The sequence below is a fragment of the Vipera ursinii genome (genome assembly GCF_947247035.1).
Source record: "Vipera ursinii genome assembly, chromosome: 8".
Lineage (NCBI taxonomy): Eukaryota > Metazoa > Chordata > Lepidosauria > Squamata > Viperidae > Vipera > Vipera ursinii.
In genome coordinates this window covers 26,308,939-26,330,241 of record NC_139519.1, presented here as the reverse complement: position 1 = coordinate 26,330,241, position 21,303 = coordinate 26,308,939, and the positions used below count along the sequence as shown (strand labels likewise).

The 21,303-nt window shown below is 48.7% G+C and overlaps 1 protein-coding gene across 1 annotated transcript; it reads right to left on the bottom strand.

Moving 5' to 3' along the window:
• Positions 1–763: 763 nt before the first annotated feature.
• On the bottom strand, positions 764–17,458 carry LOC310643755 (transmembrane protease serine 13-like; the record flags this gene model as incomplete). The annotated part of the gene is made up of 13 exons (XM_083368292.1): positions 764–1,244; positions 3,383–3,535; positions 4,965–5,107; positions 5,349–5,447; positions 5,544–5,716; positions 6,138–6,297; positions 6,815–6,858; positions 7,895–7,987; positions 8,395–8,524; positions 8,642–8,764; positions 11,812–11,922; positions 12,404–12,575; positions 17,438–17,458. 13 exons carry the CDS (start codon positions 17,456–17,458, stop codon positions 1,230–1,232), a joined length of 1,437 nt encoding a protein of 478 aa, XP_083224418.1. The 3' UTR covers positions 764–1,229.
• Positions 17,459–21,303: the final 3,845 nt, after the last annotated feature.

Below are 21,303 nucleotides of genomic sequence, written 5' to 3'. Positions count from 1 at the left end.
CCCAGGAGAAAGCCAAATGGAGCTTTCAGAACAGTGAGAGCAAGAGGTACCGTCCACACCTGTCTGCTTATGAGATCCATAAGGTTGGCCACAGATGGGGAAAGGTCACACCCTAAAGTTCCCCACTTAAATGTGGATTCAGAAAAAGTAATTGCCTATCTCTTACGATGTGATCAAAGGAGGGAATGGGAGGTCCTGACTGGACACAGATTGGAGGCCTCTCCTAGCACTGCTGGCCACAGCTCCTTGGGGCAAGAGGTGCCTCTGGGCTGCTTCTGCCTCCTCTCCTTTCCCCGTGTCTTAGAACCTTTAACACACACATGCACAAACACAAATCGTCTTTCAGGCTCCAATTGTAACACCAGCCAATGTGCAAGGTAATCTCTGACAGTGGAGCTCAGGACCCTCTCTGGCTTAGGTGTCAGAGGTCATTTCCCAGCCATCTCAGAAGGAGAAAAAGAGAAAGAGAAGTTGACAGGGAGGAGGGGGGAGGCATCAAGGGGCAGCTGCTACCATGATTCAGAGAAGCAAATTGGGGTAAGGAATCTGCAGAATGAGCAGGCCCAGACTGGCAGTTCTGTTTTCAGCAAATAAGATATTCCAAATAAGATATTCCTTTTCAGGAAAAGACTTCAGAGACAGAAGGGAACAGAAAGTCTGTGCTTGGGAACAGAAAGTCAGTACTGGGGGTGGGGGTATTATGTCTGCACGTTCCTTGTGCAATAGCCCCTCTTCTCCAAGGGAGGGGGTCACAGTGGGCCACCAAGGCAAAGGTACAGAAGCACTGAAGTGGTGAGGTAGCAGAGGGCTGTTTTAGCGAGTCCAGTTTCCAGGGGCTTGTGGTGCTGCCAGTTAGATCCTGCCCTAGGAGGGGTTGCAGCTGACCCTGTCCTGTCTGCTGAGGGCTCCGAAGTCAGCACTGTCTGGTGTTCACATGTGGCCAGATCTCAGAAGGGCACTTCCACAGAGCAAGGTCATCCCATCCTGCCCTAGCATGTCTTGCCAAGGACTTGGGTCCGGCCTCAGTACCAGCTTCATCCTTCAAACCAGGGTCCCCAGCTCTTGGGACCTCCCCAACAGCAGCCCGGAGGTCCCAGAGAACATTGGGAGGAGTCCAGCTGCCCCCTGCCCACCGGCATCCTTGCAACCCAAGGGCAAGAAGGTGCAGTCGGCCCACCTCCACGCGCTTCTTCCGCTTCCCCGGAAAGGAGTGAAGGTGTCATTCTCTTCTACGGACTCTGACTCTGCAAGACAAGACAAGAAGGAGGAGGAGGGAATTCCTGAACCGGCCTCTGGCCTGGTGGGAGAAAATCCATCCCAGGCACAGAGTAGCAAGCAAGCCTCTGTCTGGCCGGTACCAGCTGAGGGTTAAAGGAAAGAGAGAAACACCCTTCCGCTAAGCAAATTCCCAAGCTAGTGGCAGCATTGCATAAACAGTATTTCTGTCTCAGGGCTGCCATTTAAATCTGCAGCCTGGATAGCTCACCTCTCCCAGTCATTGGAAGGCAAACTTTCCTTTGTTGTGCCCCAAGGCAGCACCAGGCGGCTGAGAGGTTGCTGCCTTCTCCCCACCTCCCCCTTTTCTGAGAGAAAGGAAGATGCCACCCCCCAGTTATGCATAATCTGAGTTGGAGAGGTAGTTTATTTTATTTTATTTTATTTTATTAAATTTATATACCGCCCTTTCCCGAAGGACTCAGGGCGGTTTACAGGGCATTTAAAACAACCAATACAAAAGTTAAAAACAAAAAGATTAAATCATCCCTAGAATTAAAAAACCCAGTTAAAAATTCTCAGCCTGGGCCAGAGAGCTCAAAGAGCCAGGTTTTCAGGTCCCGGCGAAATGAACGGAAGTTGGGGGCAGTCCTGAGCTCCATGGGCAGCTGGTTCCAGAGGGCAGGCGCACCCACAGAGAAGGCCCTTCCCCTGGGTGTTATCCGCCGACAGTCTTTTATCGGCGGCACCCTGAGAAGACCCTCCCTGTGGGAGCGCACTGGACAAAGGGAGCTTGATGCTGGCAGCAGGTGTTCCCCAAGCCATTCAGGGCTTTATAGGTCAACACCAGCACCTTGAATCTCACCCGGAGGGCAACCGGAAGCCAATGCAGCTCACGGAGTAGAGGTGTTACATGGGAGTATTGGGAAACCCCCATCACAACTCGCGTGGCCGCATTCTGCACCAGCTGAAGCCTCCGAGTGGTCCTCAAGGGCAGCCCCATGTAGAGAGCGTTGCAGTAGTCTAGACGGGAGGTCACAAGCGCATGAGTGACTGTGCGCAGGGCATCTCGGTCCAGATAGGGTCGCAACTGGCGCACCAGGCGAACCTGGGCAAAAGCCCCCCTGGCCACGGCTCCTATATGATCTTCAAAATTGAGCCGTGAATCCAGGAGGACGCCCAGGTTGCGAGCCCTATCGACGGGTAACACCTCACCCCCCATCGTTAAAGGTGGAATAATCTGGTTAGCCCAAGATGCCGATATGCACAGCCATTCAGTCTTGGCGGGATTGAGACGAAGCCTGTTTCTCCCCATCCAGACCTGAACCGCCTCCAGGCAACGGGACATCACGGCGAGGGCATCGCTGGGTTGGTTCGGGGTGGAGAAAAAAAGTTGGGTATCATCAGTGTACTGATGATACCCCACCCCAAAACCATGAATGATCTCACCCAGCGGCTTCATGTAGATGTTGAACAGGAGGAGAGAGAGAACCGACCCCTGAGGGACTCCACAAGCGAGAGGCCTCGGGGTGGATCTCTGCCCTCCAGTCAACACCGACTGCAAGCGGCCCAGGAGATAGGAGGAGAACCACCGTAAAACGGTGCCTCCCACTCCCAACCCCCTGAGACGCCGCAGTAGGATACCATGGTCGATGGTATCGAAAGCCGCTGAGAGATCTAATAGGACTAGGACAGAGGAGCAACCCCTGTCCCGAGCCCGCCAGAGATCATTCACCAGCGCGACCAATGCCGTCTCCGTGCTGTACCCGGGCCTGAAACCCGATTGGTACGGGTCGAGATAATAGTTCCCACTCCCGATCATTTCTGCTTATTTTCCCCCTCCCTGATAGCTGCATAGGAGCGTAGGAGAAAGGAGGCTGCGTGCTTGTGTGTTCTCTGGGAGAAATAAGGAATGGCTCAGTACTTCTCCCAGAGAGCGGTTTGCAGGATGCCAGGTACAGCCAGGGCTAAACCAAATCCCCACCATGTCAGGTTGCGGGGCTCAATTACACCTGCCTCTATCCCACATTTAATCAAGGATGTCAGGTGAGTGAGTTCAAGTGCCCCTCTTGCTCTAGCTTCTTTCCATGCCCATTTCTAACTTTTGCATGTCACCCAAATCCCCCTCTTCACAGCCCTCCAAACAAGCAAGCAAGGACCCTCTCACCTCCATTTGGCTGTAAATCCAACCAAGGAACTTGGTGACTTGGGTATAGACGCCTGGCTTGTTTTGCTGACCACAGCCAGTTCCCCAGCTGGTGACCCCAGCCAAGTACCATCGATTACTATCCTGACAAACCAGGGGGCCACCACTGTCGCCCTAGGCAAAGAGAGGCAGGCATTAAGAGAGCTGGGGGTCGCAATCCCCACCTACCATTTCCGTGTTTGGTAATTTGTACCACTGATAGGCCCAGAACTGGGGTTTCATAGAAAAAGGGCCTGACCCTGAGTGGAGGGCACCTCCATATCCTGCAAGGGAAGTGCTTTTTGTTTTATTACGAAGTGTGTTGGTGTGCCATCAACAATGTTCCCTGGTGGTCCACCTAACTTTTCTCAAAGTACCAAAGATCTGATTTTCTCCTGAAAAAAATGCCAAACTGTAGAGTCTGTCCAGGTGATGAGGCAGTAAGTTGGAGGGTCTAGTCACAGCACAACATGTAGCCACCATCACCTTTACAGGTGGCATCTTTGGATTAGCCCATTTCTTTTTTAACATGGATATTTCCATCAGCTTTTCTGTCTGTAATTTCCAGGTTTAGTGAAATATCATTTAAATGAAGTTGGTATAGTTGCCTAACCCAATATCACTAACTCTTCAGAACCTATTTTCTAAAACTCTCACTATTGTGCTCAGCGGGGATGATAGAAAATGGGTTTTTTCATGGTTTCATTTTAAGATCAGTATCTTAAACTACCGTTTGAAAGTTCTAGTTTGAAAGCTATTCTGTCACGTTTGTAGAATATTTTTAAAATCACAGCAATAAAATCATTTTAAAGCTCATTTTAAATGAGTAAGTTGTAGCACATTTAAATACTGTAAAAGTGATAGCAATGGTAAATTTGAATGTGGAAGCACTGTCCCACTGGGCCTTGGGAGTCAGAGCCACAGCAGCAGCTCTCCCTCTCAAAATCAACTTCAAGTGTGCCAGATATCAGGAAGAGTTGCCAGAAGGGACCCCCCTCGTCTTTGTTCTTGGGGTGCCTCAGTAATGGACGCCCCTGGTTGTGTGAGCTCCGGCTGAGGAGGCTACTCGTCCTTTGCGAATTAGGCTCAGCGCATCTGGCTGTTATTTCAGGGAGTGGTCCGCAGTCAAGCCACCAGGTAAAAATGACCAGGCAGGGGAGATTGGAGACCTCAAGAGGGAGGGAGGCAGCTTTAACTGGGAACTCCGAATATAGAAGCGGGTCCTTCAGACACCCCCCTTTCCTACTCGGAAGAAAGTCTCCTGCTTCCTGACCTGTGTCCTGAGGCCGTCCCTTCCAGGTCTTGCCTGTTCCTTACCCAGGGACTGGATTCTGGATCTGCTTTCAAGGACCTCACATGGAATCACAGACTAGATGAGCACTTTTCTTTTCCTCAAGGACATTTGCTAGTATCTTCCTAATAACCTTCCCTTATCTCTGTCTCAGTTTGTGTGGGAAAATTTACAAGTCACTAAAATCTGCCAGACTTGTAACTGGTTGCATCAGTCTAAGGTTGCATAGGAGAACTCTTCCACTTCTTCTCCAAGCAAGAAAGCCTCTTTTACCTGGCAAGAGTCTTTGCCCCCTTGCAAAAATCCAGCACACATCATCCGGGGGGTCAAGAATCCCTCGTAGACATTATGGCTGTTGCAGAGCCGATAGTCAATGATCTTCACTTCTGCTTCTCGCAGCTTGGGCGATGTATTCTCTGCAAAAGGCAAACAAATTATGTGATGAAAAGAGAGCCCTGGACATCCCTCAGCCTCCTGTGCTGGAATTGTCATGGAATCTCAGATGGAAAAAGTTCATTATAGCCAAGAAGTCCCCATCCCAATCCTAAAGCATATTGGCAGGTGACTGCTTAGCTTTTATTACAACATGTTCATTTGGGGGAACCTCACCTTTTCTGTGCCACAGTCTAGCAAATGAGGTCCATTCGCCCATCTTACCTTCATTTTCACTGATTTTGCCAAAGCCTGTGATGAAGCAGGCCCTCCCAGGAAGAAACCTTTGGCCTGACATGGGAAGGCAGGCTGGGCGAACCTGAGCTGGAAGAGAGGGACAAGCAAGTGAACAAAATTCCTTGAACAAAATTAAAATGGGCCTACTAGAATTTGAGCAGAGAAGGCATCCAAGAACTTCACCTGAGAGGCCCAAGGGCTGGGAGAGCTTCATCAGGGCAATGTCATAGTCATCATGGTCGTCACTGTAATTAGCATTAATGATGACCTCAGAGACCAGGATCCCCTCCTTCATCTGCTTGAGATCAGAGATACCAGCATAGACCCTCCATTCGTCCAGGATTTTCACGCTATTTCTAAAAAGTCCAAAGACAAAAGTTTACAGGAGTCTCCGCCTTTGGCTCAGAGCATAGATATCCAGAGGGAGATTTCTCTGAGATGAGGGCTGTGGGAACCAACCCTGATCCTATACAAAGGGTTGTTTTGGAAAATCAATCCAATTAATTATTCAAATTGAGACAGCAAATTGATCTGAAAGAAGACACTGATGAGAGACAGTTACGGGGGTGGGGTGAGGGTTGTCCTCATTTCTTTGCTGGGTCTCAAGAAATGACCGAATAATGGACAGGGCACCAGATGGGAAGTTGTGTCTCTCTGCAGTAGCCTGGCCTTTTGGCTTCCTCCTTCTGGCAGACATCCTGGTGGGGAGCTTCCCTTCCGTGGGCATCTTCAGAGCCTCCCACTGCCCTCCCAAGTTAATCCAGAGGTTGGCCTTACATGAAGAAGCAGTGGGCTGCGGTCAGCACCCACTGCGCATCAATGATAGTGCCACCACAGATGTGAGCAGAGCCATATTGGAGGCTCACTTGCCAAGGCCATTTACTGGCTGATGCTTCAGTTCCTCCCACAATGCGGCCGGATATCCGTTGCCCACAGTCTGTAGGGAGAAAGATCCAAGAACCTCAGTTGGGGGAGCACAGACAAGCCCTCCACACACACATGCACCACACCCACCCACCTAGAGATGTATGTAAGGTCCTTTTATGTTAGCCAAGTCTTTGTTCTACCTTTCCCATCCAACCCCCAGCACCATGCAGAACTCGCGTGATGTGCATGTCCTCAGTTTTCAAGAGTGGTTCTCTCTCCCACTCTGACAGTTTCTACTCCGTGATGTTTATAACTTTCATTGTTTTTCAAAGTGTGAAGACAGTACAGTATTCTCTGTACTGCCCTGAAAGGCAGGGGCACTCAGTGTCATGGCTTTGCCTGCTGCTTTAATCTCTTTAGATAGAAGCTTATGAAGGAAGGTGAAAGAGTGTGGCTGAGCCTAGCCTGAGCAGGAGGTCAGCCCTAGGGTGCTACCTCCTCCCTCCTGAACTATGGCACAGAAATACAAAAGCCTCTTGGTGTCAGAGCCAGGACCCACCCACTTCCACCTTCCTCTGTCTCCTTACTTGTGCATCGGAGAGAAACATGCTTTCCAGAACGGCACTTGGAGCTATAGAGGAGATCAACAAATCAGAGGTTAAGTGAGAAACAGACCCTGCAGCCAACAGGGACTTTCACCAGCCAAAGGGGAAGCGCACAGAATCCCCAAGTCGGTTTGCCTGTCTGGGAGAAAGACACATTCTCCCGAGGGCCCAGAGAGAGGGAAGCTGCAGAGAGCAATGAGGGACAGGTGAGTCCCGTCACATTGAGACAATGAGGGACAGGTGAGTCCCTTCCCACAGATGATGCTGAGAACGAATGGTTCAAGCCCTCCATGAAGGAAATCTGCAGGCATAGTGCTGTGGTCCCCGCTTGCACCAAGTGATATCTGCCAGCCTATAGATGGTCAAGCCAGGGCAGAAGATGGGAGATAAGTGGAGATATTTGGAGGAGAGGGGTGCTACAACACCAAGTGCCAAATGACAGCAGAATTTGGATTTGGGCAGCAGGGCACCTCTGGTGGTGATTCCAAACGGGAGGATCAAGTACCTTCCACCAAAGCATGATCTAAGAGCTTAACTAAGCATTAATTGTTACACTTAGTCTTGAGGGTCACAGTCAAGACTAGTGTGAATGTTCTAATTCTTCATTGCTCTATTGATGTATTGGGATCTTGTTCCTTAAAGGAAATTGATGCTTTCAGTAACAATAGGTCATAGTAGATGGCTCTGGTCCCAGACAACACATAGCAAACTATCTTGAGAAATGTACAACTCCATTTCCAAAGCAATTTTTGGCCAAATAATGAACAGGCTAAAGATGAGCTAGGTTTTTTTCATTTTTCAGTTGAAAGACTAGAATTTGGTGTGTCTTTGTGCATGTGCATTGATGCACTACCAATGAATCGCAAACCTTACCAGGTCTGTGGTCCTCTATGACCTCTGAGGGTCACTGAGTCAAGGACGATCCTAGCAGATCAAGCTGTCCTTGGCCAGGAAGTCCCCGGAGTCCATCTGCCCAAAATGGCCTGGATCTGCCAGCACTCGGCAGGGCTCACAATGGAGACCTCCTTCCAACCCACCACCTCATCCTGAGCAGTCCATTACCTGTTCAGACTCTGCTGAATGGTTTTTCGCATATCGCCAGCCACAAGACTTTTCCCAGAAAATGACAGAGGGACATATTCTGTGTTGGAAGTGCTGGGGAGGCAGAAGAGAGCTGAAGTTAAAGGAGGCCTGGGGGGGAGCAGTTTTGCTGCCTCTGTGGAGTAGCTCCCCAGCACCTGGCAGGCCAGGCCACCATGCACACAGCTAGGTCGGGAGTGGCTAAAAAGTCAGCATTATATGTACTACAGCATGCAGCCCCTCCAGACCCTCAGTTTATGAGTAGCCTCATCTCTTTTCATCACAAGTACCCCACCCCGCCCCCATTCATCTGAAGGAGTACAGTCCACAAACTGCTCTTTCTACTGCTTACAAAGTTGCCACCAGGGCACTCTGCACATGAACAGGACCAGCAAAGCAAGCAAGAGGCTGAGAGAAAACAGGAGCTTCTCTCCTTCCTTCAGTGGACTCCCTTCCCACCTTATGAGGAGGCCCAGAATTACTTGAGGAATCCCAGCTGCTGACAGGTCTTCCGGGAGAAGGCCTCCGTCCAGGCTTGACTGCAGACAGGCAGCCACTGCCTCTCTGCTCCTGAGTAGACATGGAGCAAGGACTGGTTCCACCCAAAACGCACTGCAGAACAGGTGAGAGCAGGAAGGAGCTCAAATGGGCATTCCTGGGAGGGAAGTAGCTTCCCAGCCCCTCCGTCCAAGCTCCATCTTCTGGCTCCCCAAAACCTCCTGGCCTTACCACAGTCCAGTTCATCGCTGCTCTGAGAACAGTCAGGAACCCCATCGCAACGCACAGCGTGCTCACTGCAGCTCTCCGCTGGCTGCTTGTACACAATGCCGGTGCTGGACCGCCAGAACAAAACTGGGAGTAGGACATAAGCAAGAGCAATGAACAAACTGAGGCTTAGGGGAGTGGGGGAATTATCTCTTACATTGAGAAAAGGAATCCAGAGTCCAGACCAACAAGCAGGGAACCAATGCAGATGGCCCCCAAAAGATGCAAACTTTCTGCCGTCCCCCGCATAGAAAGTGGGAGAAATAAACAAACAAGGGACTTGTTGGAATTCTTGTGCATTGCCTCAGCTTTCCTTCTCACAAAGGCTAGAGCTTTTGAGCTTCTCTCTCTTTGGATAAACTGTCCTATCTAGATTGCCAGGGGGAATGTCTGGCACACGGCACTTGCAACTGCACCTCTTCAGCATTGGCATTGTCAGCTGAACAAGTTCCCAGTTCCTATTGTTATTAGGCAGTGGGTGGCAGGTATGGTCCCTTCAGAGGCTCTTGCAGAGAAGCAGCATTTGCGCCAGAGACCATACCTCAGCATTGTGATGCACAAGCATCACCATAGACAAGTCTCTAGGGGGAAAGTTTTAAAGAAGGTCTATGTTAGTCCAGGATAGCCAAAAATCAGGTGGGGTCTGGTAGCATCATTTCTGACCACCAAACTCTATCCATATATCTGGTGAAGTCAGCTGCAGCTCGTGAAAGCTTGCCTTTTAATAAAATATAATAATGCAAAGGATGCTAGCAGAACCTCCCTGATTCCAGGGAAAGTGCTCTGTGGCACAGAAATGCAACAATTTGTTCATTTCTCATCTATTCAAAGAAGTCCATGCTATTAAAAACCAGCTTGTGCAGCAGCCTCAGCAACTGAGAAGGAAGGACATGGAAGTCCTTTCCTTGTGGCAGCAAACTTGCTAAGAGGATAGCTGCTTCTCTTTCTCATCCCATTCCCCTTTCTCACACACACCCCTTCTGTGTCTCCAAGAGGCACAATAAGAGGGACAAGTTCGGGCTGCTTGTGCAAGTGGCACAAGGGGATGAGAAAGAGAAATCAGTTATGCTGCTGCCCCAATGCTTGTGGGGCATCATCGAAATCTGAGTAGCATTTGCTAGGGATCAGATGCCGGTTTCCAAAATGACCTAAGTCCAATCCTAGGCATTCATGAAACATCTCGCCCCCCAAGGGGCAGAAAGGGCCAGACATCTGGCCTAGAGGGGGATCATGTTTCCAAAGTACATAATAAATCATTTCAATTTATTTTGCATTGGCCAGTTCCGGACACTATACTTTTGAGCAGCTTTGGAGAAGGGCAGCAAAATGCTCTGGACATAGTATACTTGGATTTCAGTAAGGCATTTGACAAAGTAGACCACAACCTACTTCTTGTTAAACTAGAAAAATGTGGGATAGACAGCATGAACACCAGAAGAATTTGTAACTGGCTGACAAATATTATTCAATGTGTAGTTCTTAATGGTAATACATTACTTGGAGGGAAGTAAACAGCGGGGTACTCCCAGGGTTCTGTTTTAGGCCCAGTACACCTCAATATCTTCATAAATTACTTAGGTGAGGGAATAGAAGGGGGACTATCAAATTTGCAGAAATAGCCAACACCCCAGATGATACACTTGAACACTAGGCCCTATTGAACAAAATGAAATTTAATGTAAAGAAAAGTAAGGTTTTACACTTAGCCAGGCAAAATTAAATGTATGAATACAAATTAGGTGAAACCTGGCTGTACCATTTCAACAAGTGGCTGTCCAGTCTTTTCTTAAAAGCCTCCAATGATGGAACACCCACAACTTTTGGAGGCAAGCTGTTCCACTGGTTAATTGTCCTCACTGTTAGGAAGTTGCTTTTTTTTAATTCTGGGTTGCTTCTACCCTTGATTAGTTTCCATCCATTGCATGAATGGAAGAAGAGGAGGAGAGAGAGACGGAGTCCTGGCATGCAGCTGGTTTCCTTCTATTTCCTTCTCTTCCACTGTATGGAAGAGAAGTCAACAATAGAGGAAGGAAAGAAAACATTTCTGGCATGTCCTGTGAGCAATATGGGCCCAGAAAACTTCCATGAAGTAGGAATGACTATGAAACCAGGTCACAATCTGGCTTTCTCCTTGAGGCTCTGCAGAGTCATCACTTGGCAATGTGGGACACCCATTTACACCAACTCACATGCATTTCTCTGTATCAGAGTAGACTATTTCCTTTTTCAGAAATTACTCCTCATGCCCCTTCTGGAGGACAATCTGTGAATCTCTGAGAAGGAGAAAAACCTGGACCTCTCCCTGCTCAGAAAGTCACTGGCCAGTGTTTGACTCACAAAAAGAGGGTAGCCCTCCTCCACCACAGCATAAGGGTGAGATTTAGGGGTAGAGGATGTGCAGTGATATTGCCTACAATGGAGGCAGAGCAGTTTTTGGAAAAACATGGGAGGAGGGAGATGATGACATCTTTGTATGAGGCAGCACCATTCTTGCAAAAAGACAAAGTAATCCTGGGGGTGAGATTGACCCTCCCAGGGACTCAGCCATGTTTCCTGTCCTGCAACAGAAGGCAAGAGAAAAGTGAGGGGGGGGGTCTGCAGTTGTCTCTCATCCCATCAGAGCAGAGAGTGGTTGGTCTGAGGCAGAGCCAGTAGGCATGGCCACACATCCGAGGTTGCAAATACTACTCCTTCTGTCATGGAACCTGATCTCACCAGAAATGGAAACTGTGCTGATAATTCCTTTGGCTCTTTGGACTGAGCCTCCCCTCAGATATCAGTAGAGAGCTTCTGCCTAGGTGGAAAGAACCAGGAAGTCATTCCTGCACTACTATAATTTGCAAACCAGAAAAACACAGGGGCAGAACAAGAGGTAAATGGTGGAAGATCATTACAGTTCTAACCTAGAACTAAGGAGAAAATTCCTGACAGTGAGAACAATTAATTCCTGGAACGGCTTCTCTCCTGGGGCTGCAGGTGCTCCATCACTGGAAGTTTTAAAGAAGAAATTGGACAGCCATTTGTCTGGAATGGTATAGGGTCTCCTGCCATGGGCAGGCGGTTGGACTAGTCACTAGAAGACCTCCAAGGTCCCTTCCAGTGGTATTATTCTAAGAGAAAAGGGAAAGACTCACAGAGCAGGATGAGGGCAACCAGCAGCACAATGAGGATGAGAAGACAGGTGATGAGGGCCACCCTCTTCGGGCCCATTCCCCAAAATACCTTGGCAGCGGGGCTGGAAGAAGCTGTGGATGGGGAAAGGAAGAGAGCTGTGGGACAAGCTGAAGTCTCTACATAGGAGAAGTCAAAGACTGAGGAGGGGGAGGCTGAGCAGCAAGAGGTTTCTCTTCTGAGAATCTCCAGCAGGCTGGAGCTGAGGGAACTGGGAAGCAGGCAAGAGTTGGGTTAAACTGCAGGCTGAATTCAGTCTTCCTCCATCCTTCCCCTCCATAACCAAAGGGCTGGACTGCTGAAGCTGCCATCTTGCACAACAGAGCAGAGTGACAAGAGGCTTTGGAGCAACAAGGAAGAGCTGGCTGGTTGCTTCCCAGATGGCTGCTTCTGTTTCTTTCAGCCTACCTCCCCCCCACCTGAGGCTACCTTTCCCAGTCCTCTACTTAGGGCTCCTCTCTATTGCAAGAGGTTGCACTAGACCTCCCCAGTGTAACTGCTCCATCATTATATGTATTCACCCCCACTCATTAGGAGGTTCCAGCAGGGTCTTACCGCTTGGACTTGCAACAGCTATGCAGGGTGGGGAGCTTGGTCTGGTTTCTGTAGCATAAGGTTTGAGGGTGGCAGCTTGAATGGTCTCACCTGATGGGGCTTCTTGAGAGACAGCAGGTGGGAAGGTGTAGAGAACAGGGCTCAGCACCTCCTGAGAAGGCAGTGGACCTTCCTGTGGGCAAAGAAGACCTAAGGATCAAGGATCAAACAGGAGTGGTGGTCCTAAGCCCTCTCTTTTTCCTCCAGCAAGCTTGCTGTTCACAGCCAAGGACTCTTTCTACCAGAGGCACCACAGGCCAAGACAATACCCAGGGACTCCTCCTGAGTTGCTTCTGAGCAGGCCTCTTTGCCAAGGAACTGGCTCTGCTCCTCTTGCAGCTTCCTACCTGAACTAGGACACTGGTGCTATTCTCCATTTTCAAGGCAAGGCAAGGGCAAGGGCAAGGGCAAGGCAGGGGCAAGGGCAAGGGCAAGGGCAAGGGCAAGGGCTAGGGCAAGGCCTGCGTTGCTCTTTGTTCTGGCTGTTTCTGCTCTGAAAGGGCCCTGACCCTTTCAGGAGGAGCAACCTGAAGTGTGTGTGTTGTGCTTGTTGGAGCTGCACCAGCAGGGGAGTCTTCCTGCATGAATCTCCTGACCAGCCAGTCCAGGCCCCTGGTTGGATGTCCGCCTGGACCCCAGCCACCCAAAAGGACTCAGGATTGGGCAGTCTGGCTCCCCCTCTGAGTCATCCTGCCCTGGTTGCTTGCAAAGTAACAACTTCCTCCTGGGCCACTTGGAATGCTGCTGGACCGTGATGTCACCCATGAGGATCAGATTCCCAGTTTGTGATTCGCTTGCAACTTTATCATTAGTAGTAAATTCATTTGCTGCCCAGCTTGTGCTTTCAGGAAATTCTGAGCAGCTTATAGTATGATAAAATATACAAATATCAAACATATTACTTATTAAAATTACAGTTAAAATATTAAACATATTAAAATTACAAAAAATGAAAACAAACTAAAAACCATGGATTTGGAGTGAAGAGGTGGGGCGCTTTCTCTGTTAGCCCACCAACCGCCTCCAGCCAACAGCTTCTCCTTCAGGACTCAATGTCGACTGGCATAGCCAAGTTATAAGGCCTCTCCTGAAGGCTAAAAGAAAGGACCTTACTTCTTCTGGCAAGAAGTTCCAAATGGCAGGAGCCATTCCAGAAAAGGCTCTTCTCCTGGATCCCAGCAGCCAAAATTCCTTAGCTGATGGGATCCGTAGTAGGCCTCTCCTGCCAGCATAATGAGGTCAGCCAATCCCTTTGGAGAAAGACGGTTCCACAGATATCCTAGACCCATCCCCTAAATGGCTTTAAAGGAATAACCAACACCCTGCATTGCACCCAGAAGCAGATCGGCAGCCAGTGCAATTCACATTATGTGTGCTATCCTTTGGGCCTCTATGCTGCTGCATTCTAGACCAATTGTAGCTTCCGAATACTCTTCAAGAGTAGGCTCATGGAGAGAGCATTGCAATAATCCAAATAGGAGATGACCAGGGCATGAGTGGCTGGGCCGCAGGGCCTCACGATCCAGAAAAGGATGCAATTGCCACACCATGCAAAGTTGTGTGAAGGCTCTCTTGGCTGTGACTGCCACATGCTCTCTGAGCAGAGCCACGAGTCTAGGAGAAACCTCAGGAGGCACACCAGGTTTGCACCCCATTCAGAACCAAAGATGATAAGTCTCTGGATCCCAAGGCTCTGCATGCACACGGCTGCTTCCTCTTACCAGGGTTGCCTTGAAGCCTTTTCTCCCCCATCCAGGCCCCCACGGCTTCCAGGGACTGCAAAAGGGCAGCCAGGGTATCACTTGGGTCACCAGGGATGAAATGTCTCATCCCATTCTTGTTGGATGAGCTCACCCAGTGGTTCCATGCAGATCAGGGGCATTTAATGCAGCCCTGAACAGCTAGTAATGGTGTTATGTACTGGGCTCTTGAGGAATACCACGTAGGTTGCTGGAGCAGCTAATGGCTGCTACAAGTCTCCTGTGCTGCAATTGGCTGTCTCCAGGTGGCAATGGTTGATTCAAACCTATTGGCTGCCGCCTAGGGGCTAGACTATATATTGCGGCTAGTTGCAGCCATTTCCTCAGTACAGTTTCTGCACGAAATAAACTATGAGTTACCTGTACTCAGTTACGCGTCTTTATTCCTGCGCCAAAGAACCCGCTATTTAACAAATGGGGCCCAACATGTTTGTAAGCTTTTAACACTATTATGTGACTTATATGCATCATGTACATTAAGTATATTATATATTTTATGTGCTGCTTCTTCAACACAACCCAGGAAAGCCAAAAGGTTGGACACATCAGATGTACGTGTTAAAGTTGGGCAGAGAGAGTACTGAGCCCAGCGGTACCCCACAATGGAGGGGCTCTGGCCCTCTTTTAATGCTGATTGGAACTAAAGCCGAAAAAAGCACTGAGCCACTGCAACACTACCCTATCCAGTCCCAAATCCCAGAGCCGATCCAAAATGATACTATGGTCGATGGTACTGAAAGGTGCCGAGAGGTCAAGGAGAGTGAGGATAGACACCCTACCACCATCTCACTCTCACCAGAGATCAACAAGTGTGACCAATTCTGTTTCTGTCGCATAATCGGGCCTGAAACCTGACTGAAAGGGGCCTAGATAACTTATCCCTCTCTCTCCCACTTCCCTTCTGCTATGGTTCTTTTGGGGCTGGGAGATTGACCGGGGATCAAGGAGGACACTGGACTATTCTGGAGATGCTGCCCTTTACCAGTTGGGAGCCCACAACTCTTGAACCCCCCCCCCCCACACACACACACACCAGGACCAAAAAGGACTCTGGAGCCATCCAGTTAGATACGCCAGCTTGTTGGCAGATGCGCCTTCAGGCCAGACAGTGCAGACCTTGGCCATGCCCATGCATTTCGGTCTGAAGCTCAGGGGGAGGGGTGTTGAGAAACCTTGGCCCAGAGCCCTCTGGCAAATGCGCCCACCTCTGTCAAACATCTCCCTTCCAAGGCTTGCCAGACACACCACTTGCCAGAGATGCGGTCTGACCACAAAAGCCTCCCTGAAGCCATGGCCAAAGACCGGCCGCTCAGCTAAACACCCGTGCGCTCTGCTTCCTGGCCCCACACTGCTCTTTCCCAAAGGGCAGAACCCACTGGTTCTAGAGCGGGGGCTGGCATTCAGTCCCACCCAGCCCCCTTCAGTCTCTCCACAATGGATTTATTTGTTATGCATCCGGAAATTATTTCCCAGGTTATTTTTAATCATAAATTAAGTCAACTCATATAATTCACAAGGATTAAATCAGATTGTTATGCCAACCAAAAAGCAACTGAAGCATAATGCACATTAAGTTCCTCAGGCAATGGAACAAGTTCCTTGGGTCAAGGTTCCAGCATTTTGGCTCCTGTGCCAAAGCCTATTCCCATCAGTTCAATTTGCGTCCTGGACTGGCAGCACCAATTCTCGGAAAGTGTGCTAGAACAGAGATGGGAAAGACCAGCACCGTCCGTCTGTCTGGAGAAGATGGGAGGCAAAGAGCCAGAGGAAAGGAACCCCATCACCATGACCCAGCCCTGCCCCATCTCTGCTGGTTGGGATTGGAAGTGGGCAGAGAATGGCTGCTGCAGATAAAAGCTTTTGCCCTCCAAAAGGGCTGGGCTTCTTGAAAGGGTGAGAGGTTGGCACCAAGCCTTGCCTACCAATCCATCAATCAGAATAGAGTTGGAAGTAACCTTGGAGATCATCTTGTCCAATCCCTGCTCAACCATTTCAGACAAGTGAGCGTCCAGTCTCTTCTTAAAATCCTCCAGTGATGAAGCACCCACAACTTCTAAAGGCAACCTGTTCCACTGGTTAATTGTCCTCACTGTTAGGAAGTTTCTCCTTAATTCCAAGTTGCTTCTCTCTTTGATTAGTTTCCATCCATTGTTTCTTGTCCTGCCCTTTGGTGCTTTGGAAAATAAGTTGACCCGCTCCTCTTCTTTGTGGCAACCTCTCAAATACTGGAATACTGCTATCATGTTCCCCCCCCCTAGTTCTTCTTGTCTCTAGACTAGCCAAACCCAATTCCTGCAACTGTTCGTTGTATGTTTTAGTCTCCAGGCCTTTAATCATCGTAGTTGCTCTTCTCTGCCCTTTTTCCAAAGTTTCAACCTCTTTTTTTGTGATGTGGTGATCAAAACTGGATGCAGTATTCCAAGTGTGTCCTTATTAAGGCTTTATAAAGCGGTACTAATATTTCATGTGATTTTGATTCTATGCCTCTGTTTATACAACCAAGGATTGTATTTGCTTTTTTGGCTACTGCTGTACACAGCTGGCTCATGTTTAAGTGATCCTCCACTAGGACTTCAAGATCCCTCTCACAGTTACTGTTTTTGAGCCAGGATTTGCCTAATCTGTACCTATATCTTTGGTTTTTCCTGCCTAAGTGTAAAACCTTGCTTTTCTCCATATTACATTTCATTTTGTTGGTTAGGGTCCATTGTTCAGGTCTGTCAAGATCTTTTTGGATCCTAAGCTTGTCTTTTGGGGTGTTTGGCTATTCCTACCACCTTATTCCTGCCATCTTAGATACAGGAAAATGAGAGGGGGCTGCAATGGGGGTGGGGGTAGGGTGGCAAATGCTCTTAAGATGATTATCTCAAGGGAAGAATCCCAGAATAGAAAGACTGCCCACAATCTGTTCTAGCCCTCACCCCCACCCCAAATTCTGGTGAGAGCACTGGACAGGGAAAAGGGCCTGGGGGGGGTGGTTTACAGCATTTGCCCAAGGAAAGCTGCTTTGGTGTTGCCCAGGGTTTATAGAGGAGGCGCCCCCTCCCCCAAACAGCCTCAGAGAATAGAAAGCCATCCAGTCCTAGGACTGTTGGAGACTCCAGGCCACTCCTCCTTCCTCTCTGGTGCTCATTTCTACCAATTCCAAGAAGATGTATTGTCCACTGACCACATCCCATCACTCCAGCAATCAGCAAGTCCTTCCCTCCCTCCCTCCCACCCTGAGCTGACTTACCAGATGGGGGGGCTGTTCCATGGCCTCTTCCCACCACCAGAGACCCGGTAGGTCACTGCAACCTTTCAAGGTCCATGGCCCTCTGCCTTCCTTCAAGCATACATATGAGCTTCAGAGGTTTGCCAGCAGCCAACCCTCAATGTAGCTCTGGGACAACTGCGCTGAGTGGGAAGCTTACCTGTCTTACCTGCCTGGCTCCTTCTCTGCTAGCTGTGTGTGGCAACCTCCAGAGCCAGGCAGGGAAGAAACCGGCCTGACCTGAAAGATTACTCTGCACAGCCCAGCCTTCCTGTCAGGTTTCTGAGAGCAGCTGGCTTCAGGTTTCCCAGTGGAGACCCTCCCTTGACAAGAGAAATTGGTTTTTCTTCCTGGCTGGTCAATGGACCCTCACATGGGACTTTTGCTGAACACCCCTCCATTCTGAAGCTGCCTGGCCATGGCCCTGAGCTGGTCTCCCCAGGCAAGAAGGCAGTATCAGGGCAGCCCCACCCAAGGGAGGTCCTGACTCAGGAGAACAGGAAGGATGAGAAAGAAAAAACATCCCATTCTACCTCCCACCAAATTGCATGCCACCAGAAGAGGCAGGCGGGAGAGCATTTCTGCAATCCTGGAGTGGTGGAAGAGGCGTTGGAGGCCATCTCCAAAGGCATTCAATCGCCACCTACCCTTTTTCACACATTTCTAGCAAAAGAGAAACTTCCTGAAGAACCCTCTCCCAGGTTGCTCTTGAGATTCTTCTTGCCAATTAAACTCATCATTTCTTGCCTTGGTTTTTTCTGCCCAATCTTCCACATAGCAATCTTTCAGATCCTTGGAGGCAACTACAATGTATCCCATAATCTTTTCTTCTACAGGCTAAAGATTCCCAATTTCTACAGCTCTTCTGCAAAATCAAAGGCCTGTGGTTGGAGAAACCATGGTTGTTAGCAGTTCTTGGGAAGAAGTTCTGGTTGGGTCAAATTGTGAACATTCACTAAGAGGGACACAGTTCTCAAGGAGACACATGCAATCCTAGGCTGCATCAACATAAGTTTATCATCAAAAGCAAAAGCAAATATTCCTCCTTTCTGCTCCATCTTAGTCAGACTTCAGCTGGAATATAACAGCCAATTCTGGATGCCACATTTTAGGAACGACAACTGGAATATGTCAAGAGGACAGCAACTGAGGTGGTTAGAGACCTAGAAGGAAAAAATAATGCACCACGTGGGTTGCTGGAGCAGCTAACGGCTCTCCAGCAACCCAGACTAGCTGTCTCCGGTCCTGCAATTGGCTAGCCCCAGGCGGCAAGAGTGGGTTCAAACCTATTGGATGCCACCTAGGGGCTATATATTGTGGCTGGTTGCAGCCCAAGTTTCAGTACACTTCTAGCAAGAATAAAGTATGTGTTAACCTGTACTCAGCCTCGTGTCTTCCTTCCTGCACCAAAGAGCCCACTACTTAGCACAACTTATGAAAAAATGAAGCAAATTTAAATAGGCACATTGCAAACAAGTAAAAGCTGCTACAAACAGTTCAGTCTCCAAGGACAAAACATCCCACCACAATGAAAGAAACCAGGCCAAATGGAAGGGTCTTGGTTTGCCTGGAAGCCAAATGACCTTAAGAGCAGCTTCAGGGGACCCTTTTGCAGCTGGAGTGCTTTTGCCTATGGGCTACTCATGTTTCTTGCCAGAAAGCTGGGTGCGGAGGAGGCTGCCATCAGAAGCAGCAGTTTAAGTTCTCCCTGTAGCAATGCCAGCGGGAGGGAAGGAGGTAACTTAGAGCAAAAGTCCAAAGAAGTGAATCCAGAGGGTTACAGAACTTATCCCTATGATTCAAAGAATGGACTTCACTCTCTGAATGAGCCCAGGATCATCGTACTGAGTGGAGTCAGTTTGAGTGGGCAAGTTTGCTGATGGAAAACACTCATTTCTTCTCCCCCACATCACCAAATTGCCAAGGACCAGAAAGACCCACCCCTGCTGTCGGCTCAGAAACTGTGAGGAGGGGGAAACTATAAAAATATGGAGATCCAGCCCCTTGGATTGCCTGTGAAAGTTGGAACCACAGTTCTAATGTCTAAAATCAGGAGGAGTCTGGCAGCAACAGACACCAATGATATTTGGCTGCCAAAAGTAACTAGCTCTCCCCCTACTGGCTCCAGTTAGTATACACAGGTGCTTCTCATTCCAAAGCTTGACACCAGCCTCACATGCCCAGATCTGCATTGAACAGCCTGAAGAATGGAGCCACCTCCCACTCCTACCCCTCTTTTGCCAACTCTGAAAAAGCAGATGTGCTCCTGAGGCCCTTAAGGAACTGAAAATAAAACTGCTACTGGCAGAGAGGGTGGAGACAAATCCGTGTACAGATATGGTGACTATTTCTCAGGGGGGAACCACTCAACTGGAGCATGAGTGAAATTGGGAAGTGGGTTGAACAAATTCCTCAGTTTAGAATGATTACAACATTTGGGGATTTCCTGTTTCTGTTTCTTTCTTAAAAGGGAAACATGATATATATTTATAAAATCATTCTCCCTCCCAAGAAAATTGTGAGAGATTTTAACCTTATGATTTTAATTTCTTATAATACCAGAATTTAGTGAGGTTGAATGGTGAGAAATTCAGGGAAGACTAAGAAAGTTCTTTTTGCATCCAGCACAATTAAACTAAGGAATGTCTACTTCCTAATGGGCATCAACAAGAGTAGTGAGGGAGGGGAATAAGCCAATGGACTAAAGGGGGGGGCTTCAGTGACCACTATTTGTTTCATCAGATTAATTGGAAGAAACTAAACAAGGACGGTCCAGGTTAATACTCTGATGGGAGCCTGCCAGAGGATCCCTGGACCAAAAGTCAGGCTGGGAAGTGACAAAATATCCCAAAAGGAGGCAGTGGCAAACTCCTTCTGCACAATAGTCAAGTTGTTGGGCTGACCAGAGATTAGTCTGACACAAGGTAGCCAGCTGGAAGGGCTGAAGGCTCCCAGAAAAGGCTGGAAAGAGGCTGGACATGAGTCCCTCCCTGTGGCCTTCCTCCTCCTCCTCCTCTCTCCCCCCCCCCCCGCCTGTCCTCTTCAAGTGCCCTGCACGTGTGGAGGCTTCTGGCTAGGGAGAAGCATGGCACTTGCCCAGTGGAAGGTGGCCAGGCCGAGCTTTCACGGGTATAGTTATGTAGGTCTTGGTGTATTCAGGTCTTTTCCCATGTAAGATTGAGAGTGTCTTGGTGACGTTTCAAAGAGGTCCCACTCATCACCTTCAGGCTGGTGTCTTCGGCTTCGTGCTTGTGCGAGCAAAGCGTGATCAGAGCTGCCGTCTCTATAAATATTGGTGGAGGTGTGTGGGGTGCTGGCTTTGTTGCTGTAAGTGGGTTGGTTGGCTGTGTTGTTACATCTTGATTGGTTGGTGGCATTATTGTTTGCAGAATACGCAAAGACCTACATACCTGTACCGGTGAAAATCTACAAAAACATATATATATATATATAAATTTTTGTAGGCTTAGGCTTAGGGTTAGGGTTAAGGTTAAGGTTCGGTTTTTTAAAAAAAAATAACTTTCTTAATATTTAGCAGACAGCATATTGTCTGGGTTCATGTATTTTAAAAAACTATAAGTAAGAGTTAATTTCTATATTATAATCAATATGTTAATTAATCAGTCAATAGTCTTCTTCTTACTAGCATATATTCCATATTCCATAGTACATATCATGTTCCTTTCTCTCTAACTCGCTTTTCTTCTTGTTGTTAGTTGCGAAGTCGTGTCTGACCCATCGCGACCCTATGGACAATGTTCCTCCAGGCCTTCCTGTCCTCTACCATCTTCTGGAGTCCATTTAAGCTCACGCCTACTGCTTCAGTGACTCCATCCAGCCACCTCATT